The sequence below is a fragment of the Triticum aestivum genome, chromosome 5A (assembly GCF_018294505.1).
Source record: "Triticum aestivum cultivar Chinese Spring chromosome 5A, IWGSC CS RefSeq v2.1, whole genome shotgun sequence".
Taxonomy (NCBI): Eukaryota; Viridiplantae; Streptophyta; class Magnoliopsida; order Poales; family Poaceae; genus Triticum; species Triticum aestivum.
In genome coordinates, this window is record NC_057806.1 from 351,850,322 (window position 1) to 351,859,689 (window position 9,368).

Genomic DNA, 9,368 nt, shown 5'->3' on the forward strand with positions numbered 1-9,368 from the left:
TTTTACTCGGTGGAATATGCAGGTTTTGTAAAGTTGTGTCTCCTTGGAGTGATCGTCATCCGAGCTACCTCTACTTCCTCTACACCTGAGTCGGTGAGCTAAAAGTCCACCTCCTCCTTCTCCACTCATCGGTGTTGAATAAAGTAAAACTAGGGTATTTAGTTATGCTTCTTAACCAAATGAAGTGTTCGGGTTATAAGATATATTGAATTTTTTTGTCAATATTGTACCATTAAAATGCAATGAGCACCAGTTTATGCTCATGTGCGAAGTGTTGATTCATTTCCGAGTGGCCTATGTGTTGCCAGACTGTTGATTCATTTCCGTTCCAACAAATTTCAGGCGCTTGATATGTCCTATTTTAGCAAAGGTCATGCCGGTTTTTTCCGTGAATTTAAGCATGACTTGTGCTAGAATATGTAGGAAATATTGAGTTCCCCGGATTTGCTAGTAAGAGAATCAAATGACATTTCAAGTTGACTTTAAGTAGCATGTGTTTCAACTATGAACATAGGAAAGTCTGACGACGAAAAGGATTTCGGTATGTGTGAATACTGCGAAGACAAGCGTGTCCTGTGCGATAGAAATTTCCTAGTTGATGGTAGGCACTTCAGCATCAAGCTGGATGAGACCTTCGAAGAGGATACATGTAACGCCCACGATGCGGCTATATCTCCCACGTGCCGAGGCATGACTTAGAGGCATAATCGCATGGTGGTTTTGTCGCAAGAGGGGTAATCTTCACACAATCCCATGTATTGAATAAGAAAAGGGATAAAGAGTTGGCTTAGAATCGCCACTTCACACAAATAACAAGTTAAGCATACATCATCCAGAGTACAATCAAGGTCCGACTACGGAACCAAAATAAAAGACGACAACCGAAAATGCTAGATCCCCGATCATCTCAACTGGGCACCACTACTGATCATCCAGAAAAGACACATACAATGACCAAGATCTTCATCGAGGTCCCACTTGAGCTCGGTTGTGTCACCTGCACTGGTATCATCGGCACCTGCAACTATTTTGGAAGTATCTGTGAGTCATGAGGACTCAGCAATCTCAAAACCCACGAGATCAAGACTATGTAAGCTTATGGGTAGGGTAAGGTAATGAGGTCGAGTTGCAGCAAGCACTAAGAAAAATATGGTGGCTAACATACACAAATAAGAGTAAGATGAGAAGCTACACATCGGTCGTGAAGCTAGAAGTGATCAATAAGTGATCCTGAAACTACTTACGTTCAAACGTAACACAAGACCGTGTTCACTTCCTGGACTCCGCCGAAAAGAGACCATCACGGCTACACACGCGGTTGATGCATTTTAATTAAGTCAAGTGTCAAGTTCTCTACAACCGTATGTTAATAAATTCCCATCTGCCACATAACCGCGGGCATGGCTCTCGAAAGTTTATACCCTACAGGGGTGTCCCAACTTAGCCCATCAAAAGGTCTCACGATCAACGAAGGATATTCCTTCTCCCGGGAAGACCCGATCAGTCTCGGAATCCTGGTTAGAAGACATTTTGACAATGGTAAAACAAGACCAGCAAGACTGCTCGAATGTGCCGACAAATCCCGATAGGAGCTGCACATATCTTGTTCTCAGGGCACACCAAATGAGACATCCTACGAGTAAAACCAGCCCTCAAGTTTCCCCGAGGTGGCCCTGCAGTCTACTTAGTTCGGACCAACACTTAGAGAAGCACTGGCCCCGGGGGTTAAATAAAGATGACCCTCGGGAGCGTGACTCCCAAGGGAAAAGTAATAGGTGGTGGTGGCAAATGTTAAAACCAAGGTTGGGCCTTGCTGGAGGAGTTTTATTCAAAGCAAACTGTCAAGGGGGTCCCATAACCCCAACCGCGTTAGGAACACAAAATCAAGGAACATAACACCGGTATGATGGAAACTAGGGCGTCAAGAGTGGAACAAAACACCAGGCAAAAAGCCGAGTCTTCCACCCTTTACCAAGTATATAGATGCGTTAAATTAAACAATAGATAATATGATATCCCAAACATATCCATGTTCCAACATGGAACAACCTGCAAGACACCTACAACTAGCAACACTATAAGAGGGGTTGAGCAAAAGCGGTAACATAGCCAAACAACGGTTTTCTAGGAATGTGGGTTAGAGGCTTGACATGGCAATATGGGAGGCATGATAACCAAGAGGTAGGTAGCGCAACATAACGATAGAGTGAACAACTAGCAAGCAAAGATAGAAGTGATATCGAGGGTAATGGTCATCTTGCCTGAGATCCCGCAAGGAAGAAGAACGAGTCCATGAAGAAGACAAACGGATGTAGTGGAACGAATCCTCACAACTCCGGAACGAAACCAAAGCTAACGAGAGAAGCAAATCGGAAAGAAGCAAGCAACATGGTAAACACACAAGCATAAACATGGCATGATGCACAACCAAGGATGATGCATGTCCGGTTTAAATATGCATGGCATGGCAAAATGCACAAACAAAACTACAAGTTAAGTGGAGCTCAATATGCAACGAGATGCATATTGACAAAACACCACATTCAATTATTTAGTTCGCTCTCGTTTAGGTACTCAACAATGTTAAATGTTGTTAAACATGGAAAGAGGTGAAGCATAAGTAAACTAACTATTTAGGCAAGTTTAAATGAGGCCGGAAAATAACAAAAAACAATTCCGGAAAATCTCCATATGCATATTATGATTTTGGTACTGTTCTGCCCTAAACCATATTTTAGATTTGTTAAACATGCAAGATGAGTGCACCATGTTAAACTAGGCATTTTCTACCCCATTTACATATGCAGTTTATTTAAATCCGAGCTACGGTTAATTAGTTATGAATTAAATCATTTTAACATGGCATATGAGCAAATTTAATCAAACGGCATTTTAAACATTTTAAACATGGATGAGATTTGGATATTATGAAACTAGATGAAATTCTAGGAATTTTACATATATGAAGTTTTTACATGTGATGCATGGTTGGTGAGTTATTAAATGCATGATGACTAGGGTCTTTTCTGTAAAACTGCACTCTCTAGAATAATAGCTAAATCGTAGAGGCAGGAAAAAAATAACAACGGGCCGAAACTGGCATGCCCAGAAGTGCACAGGAAAGCTGGGGGGCTGCTCACCAGGCCTCATGGGCCGGTCGGTGGACGAGGCCAGGCAGGCCGGATCTGGCTTGGGCCTTGCTGGAGGCTGCGGTGGCCCAGGTGGGCAGGCTGGCTGGGCTAGAGAGCTCGCGGCCCACACAGGGTCAACGCGCACGAGCAGGCGCTGGACTGGACGCGGCCGACAGCGCGGGACGGCGACAGGAGTCGATGCCGATGCGAAGGGAGGCCGGGGACGAGCACCCGCGAGCGGATCCAGGTGGGATCCGCCAGATCCGACGAGGAAGAAGCCGGGGCGGGCAGATCCGAGAGGGCAGGGTGGCGCGGACGCCGGAAGCTTGGCGGTGGAACGATGATGGACAACGACAGCGGGCGGAGCTCCGAGCACAGCGCGCCATGGAGGCTCCCTGGAGGGAGACAGAGAGGGCATGAGGGAGAGAGTGGGGAAAGGAAGGAGGCGAGGACGCACTGGCCTGCTGGATCCGGCGCCGTCGAGCGTCTCTGGTGGCTCGCCGGCCAGTAGCGGGGCTGGACGGGAACCAGGGCGCGGGGCTCTCGGAAGTAGCGGCGGGATCCAGGCTCCGATGGGCTCAGCGGGCCCCAGATGGGCCTGGCAGGGCGCGGGAGGTGGGAGAGCTGCGGGGCGACGTGGCTGGCCGAGCCGACGGCTGAGGCAATGACGCGACCCGTGGGACGGCGCAAAGTGGCGGCGGGAGGTGGTCGGTGCGGAACACAAAGAGGGTGGAGGCGGCTGATGATTAGCGGTGCGGAAATTGAGGAGGAGGGGTAGGTGGCTGCCAAAAATGGAAGGGAAGGGTTTTAAATAGGAAAGGGGGCTAGGATTAGGGTTAGGAGGGGTTTCCGGACCTCCGATCGCGATGGTTCCAGTCGGGGTGGGGGGGTTGGTGGGCTGGTATAGAGTGGGAGTGGGCTGTGAAGAGAGGCCTTGGGCTGAGAGGAGAGAAGAGAAGGAGAGGCCCAACGGTAGTTTTGGAGACCGAAACATCTGACGAATAAACCGATTATATTTGCAGCTGTATGTTTAACGGTTGGGCTATCAAACGGACTCCGAATGCGACAAAATTTGGCAGGCGGTCTACCTACACTATAACAAAACCGCACGCCAACTTTCAACCCATTCCGAGAACATTTTTATGCCACTTATAAAGTAATATTTCGGAGGTGTCGGGGGCGCGTATGAGTGTGGTTGGGCTCGGAACAGACAACAGAGAGAACTGGGAGACCTGGACGGATGCAAGTTTTCAAAACATGAGGATGCAATGCAGATGATGACATGATGAATGCAACAAATAAATAAAACACACGGCAACAACAAAATAACTGGAAGGCTTCTGGAGCGTCGGTCTCGGGTCGTCACAACACTCCTCCACTTACAAGAGATCTCGTCCCGAGATCTAAGGATGGCACCGGAGAGAAGCGGAAGAGCAAGAGGTACAACAAAGTTGCTTCTTTGATAAAAGAGTGAAACCAACGAACCTTGAGAAGTTAAACAAATTGAAATAAGGAATCCAACAAAGATGTAAGAAGTTGAAAACACTCCGTTATAAAAGAGGAACAAGGAACATTGCGAGAACCTTGTAGGTTGAAGGACATGAAACAAGAGCATAACAGACCAAAAAGAATATGAAAGCACACCGGTAGAAAAGAGAAACAAGGAACACCATGTGAACCTTGGAGTTTGCAAAGCTATGAATGACGAGAACAATGGACAAGAAGCACATGCAAGCACTCCGGTTGAAACGAGATGTACAAGGAACGATAAATATCAATTACGACAACACTCCGATTGGAAAATGGGAGGCATAGAATATGAACTTGGAAAAATGAAAGCACTTGGATGAGACTCCGATTAAAACAAGATAGAGAAGGAATAAGAATGATATAATTTGGACAGCACTCCGACTGTAAATGGAAGGAATTTAACATGAACTTGACAAGATGAGAGGATACTTGATGAAATCAACAACACACTGCCTTCAGAACTATTGGAAGAATGGCACAAGGGGTAAGAAAAATTTCAGACAGCACTCCAGTTGAGAAGGGAGGCAAAACTTGATAAGATGAGAGAACTTGAATGAAGGACACGACACTCCGGTTGAATGGATAAGCAAAGGAAAGAACATGATCTTTGACAAAAATGGGATGATGGATCGAAGAGTGTAACATCACAATGCCTCCGGAACGAAAGAATAGAAGCTAGAATGTTGGGATAAAGGAACGAAGAAGAAAATGACAACTTCTGCCACAAATGAACTTGGGGAGCACCCTTCCGAGAAGGTTATAACGGAGTTGTTGGAAAACCAACAACGAAAGATATGATTTTCAGTGGTCTTATGGAAAACATCCCAAAATTATGAGGTGAAGACCAGCCACTAACGGAATCAATAGATTGGATTGATATCAACAAGGAGACGAGAAATTTATTTCACCGGGAGAATGAATGAAGAACTTGGGTCATTTATGAGCACCATAAATAGCAACAATCCTTAGGGAAAGCTTTAGGTAAATATAACCCAAGATAACTCCAATGAAGAGAATGATGGGTTGCAAAGGATCTCATGAATTAATTGAAAATGATGGGTTTAAGATATGTCATTCCGGACAACTTGTGAATCATGAAACACGAAGGGAAATTGTCAAGAGTGAAATAACACCACCTCAAAAGATAAGAGAGAAAGAATTGCACTTCATAATGCAAGATGAAGAATGCTTGAACTCCTCAAAACAAGACATGTGTTGAACACCATGTTTATTTTAGAGTATAGCTTGGCGGAACTTAACTTCGAGAGAAATCTTGAAGAGCGTGTAAAACCGCACATGATGGGCGGGCGTGTAATGCCTGGATTGCTGACACACGTGGATCCCTTAACAAGCCGAAGCTAACTGAGCGCTCACGTGGCATGAGTGAACATAGAAGTTCATATAGTTTGAAATGGAGGGTGTAGTTTGTAAGACAAGAGTTTCAATTTAAGAGCATGATATATAATTTTTTTCAACACTTTTAAGAGCATGATCTTTGAACGATATTGTAAACTATAACACAAATACTACCTCCATCCTGATTTATTGGTCCGTAGCGTGGGAGGGAGTTACTCTGACAGAGAGTATTAGGGGTATGAACAAGGGCTAGATCAAGCAAGGGTGCAAGCGTGACACATGGGTTTTACGAGTTCGGACCCCTCTCGGAGGAGGTAATAACACTGCGTCTCGAGCTCTGGGAGCTGTGTTTTCTTCTCTAGTGTCTGATGATTACAATGGATGCGAACCCCTCTTACTGTGCTACGGGGCGACTTATATAGAGTGCACCGCCCCTTGAGCTAGATACGTTACAAAGAGGGATTCGATTAACATGAATTATTACAGGTGTTACGCATGGTAACTGATGTATTGAGTGCTAGTAATGCACGAAGGCGTGCACCTCTTAGCGCTTTAGTGTTCGCTCGGACCGTCTATCTCCCTCTGACCGAATCACTATGAGGTAACCCAATGAGCTTAGTGCAGCCAAGTGGATGGGTGGTGTCCGAATGGAAGGAACCTTGACTGATGCCCGAATGGATTTGAGACCCATATGCCTCAGTGTCTGGCGTTGCGGGTCCCACGTATGATTCAGAATGTACCTCTCTTAACTCTACCTATAATGGGTTACCCCAATAGTTCGTTTGTATTTTGTGATAAATTTGGACCAGGGATTTAACTAAAAAATAATTAATGTGTGTCACGAAAAATTACATTGTTGGATTCGTATTTGAATATAGTTTTAATATATTATTATTATGCTATGTATAATCTTTATTTTATTATTAATTTAAATTATGACCTAAATACAGAGGGACTAATCAACCAGGGCGGAGGAGGGAGCAGAAAAAAGCAAATGAGATCAGCCTAAAGCCACGGGTCCTGTTGCAAAACCAGCTAAACAGACAGCCGCCTTATAACATTTTTATTGCTAGGGTGACACGCTCCCCCAAATCCCCACTACCGCCGAAGTTCCCCCTTTCACCACCCCCATCGTCCCCAAATGTCCCAACCAAGCCAACACCACCACTTCCCGCCGTTTGCCGTCGCCGTCGCCGTCGCGGCCGTGCTAGTCCTGCTCTCACCGCCGTCTGCCGCCGACCCGAACGACGAGCTTTGCCTGTCGAGCCTCCAGGAGTCCCTCTCCCTCCGCAACTGGACCAAGTCGTTCTTCACCGACCCCTGTGACGGCTTCATCTCCAAGCTCCAGGGCGTCACCTGCAACAACGGCCGCGTCTACAAGCTCTCCCTCCCCGGGCTCTCCCTCGCAGGCTCCATCCCGCCGGAGCTCTCCAACTGCACCAACCTCCAGTCGCTGGACCTGTCCTCCAACGCGCTGTCCGGGGCCATCCCGACGGAGCTATCCAAGCTGCTCAACCTGGCCGTGCTCAACCTCTCCGCCAACGCCCTCTCCGGTGCCATCCCGCGGGAGCTCGCGAGCTGCGCCTACCTCAACGTCATAGATCTCCACGGCAACCAGCTCTCCGGGCCCATCCCCGACGAGCTGGGCCTCCTCGTCCGTCTCTCCACCTTCGACGTCTCGTACAACCGGCTGTCCGGCCCCATCCCCGTGCTCCTCGCGAACCGCAGCATCGCCGGCGGCGGCGGGGCGGTAGCTGCGGGGACGACGGCGAGGTTCAATGCCAGCTCGTTCGCCGGGAACAAGGACCTGTACGGGTACCCTCTGCCGCCAATGCGAGGGCACGGGCTCTCCGTGCTGGCCATCGTCGGCATCGGCCTCGGCAGCGGGCTGCTCAGCCTCGTGCTCAGCTTCTCCGCCGTCTGCATCTGGCTCCGGTCCACCGACCGCACGGCCGCCACGCCTGGCGAGGAGGGCAAGATCTCACACCTCATGCCGGCCTACTGAACTCAGCCCGACTGCAACTAGGCAACATGCCGATGCCGGTGGTACTATCACAGATGCAACCAGCTCCTTGCGTCGAGTTGGAGTACGGATTTGATTTAATTTAACTCCAGACGATAGATTCGGGCCTGGTAATCCGGGCGTGGTTGGATTCTCTGAGCCAAGATTGGACCCTGGGGCTGGCTGGAAAAGGCTGGATCGATCAGAGCATGGCTAGCTAGCAGAGCAGCCGTCATCAGAGTGTCAGAAGCTAATCCAGTTGGAGTTAATTGGTGCATTGTTTTCTCTTCTCTTTCAGCTTGGGGTATTAATAACTTGTTTTTGGCTTTTTTTAGTACGACCCTCTCGAGTTTAGTGAGTGAGGGAGAGGGACAGAGTTAGGCTTTGGTGACATCCACCTGTGCTTGTATATTGGTAGCAGTAGAGAATTTATTCCACTTCACTGGTGTGAGTGCTGACTGCTGCCGATCTTTCCGCCAGCTTAAGCCATTTGTTTTCTCCGGGATTTGTTTACGATAATGCTACTCTAATCATCAGCCGGTGTGCTCCCAGCCTTGCTGTGCTCATGACTCGTGAGCTGTTCTCCATCCCCTTTTGATAAGCTGAAATAGAAAACACGGCGTCCTTTGTTGCGATCACAAGAAAAGCAAGGCATGAATGAAGCCGTATAAAATTGCGTGAGTGGCAGCCTGGCAGGCGCACCGCCGGTGCCAGTGGCGCGCTTTGCTTTACCCGTTCCGGCAACATCATCATGTCGAGTGTTGAAGAAGGTTCAGCGAGGGGCGGCTTTCGGCTGACACACATGTCAAGACGTCGCCCACGTAAAATCATCGTACGGGCGGCGCTTCCGTGTGGGTGTGGACATGATGAAATATGAATGCGCAAGTGGGGTGGTGCGATGCGATTGGGTGGGTCGTTGTTACATGCGTGCGCGTGCCCACTACCAGTGTGAAGTTCCCATCAGCTTTTCTCCCTTCCACCGAGGATAACGGATTACCCGGGATGATAATAGACAGTGTTGAACATATGGTTGGTTTGTCCATGTATATTGTATACCTCCGCCCACCTCCTAATCATTGTATAGTTAAGATTATGCATCAATCAATACATCGTGTAGCATTGCCAAAACTCTCGTTTTTAACATGGTATCATACCTTGGATCCCAAACCCTAACCCTCTGCCGCCACCGCCGCCGCGAACTCATCGCCGCTGCCGCACCACGCCGCCGCGTCTCCACGCCGCTGCGCCGCGGCCTCCTCCACACATTTCCGCCTTCCCTCCCTAACCTAACCTCGCCGCCGCCCTTGCAACGCCGCCCCTCACCGCGCCGCCTCTGCCACGCCGCGCCG

The 9,368-nt window shown here is 48.4% G+C and overlaps 1 protein-coding gene across 1 annotated transcript; it reads left to right on the forward strand.

Moving 5' to 3' along the window:
- Positions 1–7,055: 7,055 nt before the first annotated feature.
- Positions 7,056–8,552, forward strand: LOC123103324 (receptor-like protein 44). The gene has a single exon (XM_044524864.1). The coding sequence runs from the start codon at positions 7,159–7,161 to the stop codon at positions 8,020–8,022; it is 864 nt and encodes a 287-aa protein (XP_044380799.1). The 5' UTR covers positions 7,056–7,158; the 3' UTR covers positions 8,023–8,552.
- Positions 8,553–9,368: the final 816 nt, after the last annotated feature.

What these genes read in the sequence shown, in the direction of transcription:
- LOC123103324 (XM_044524864.1), top strand. Translation starts at nt 7,159, where the DNA reads ATGTCCCAACCAAGCCAACACCACCACTTCCCGCCGTTTGCCGTCGCC.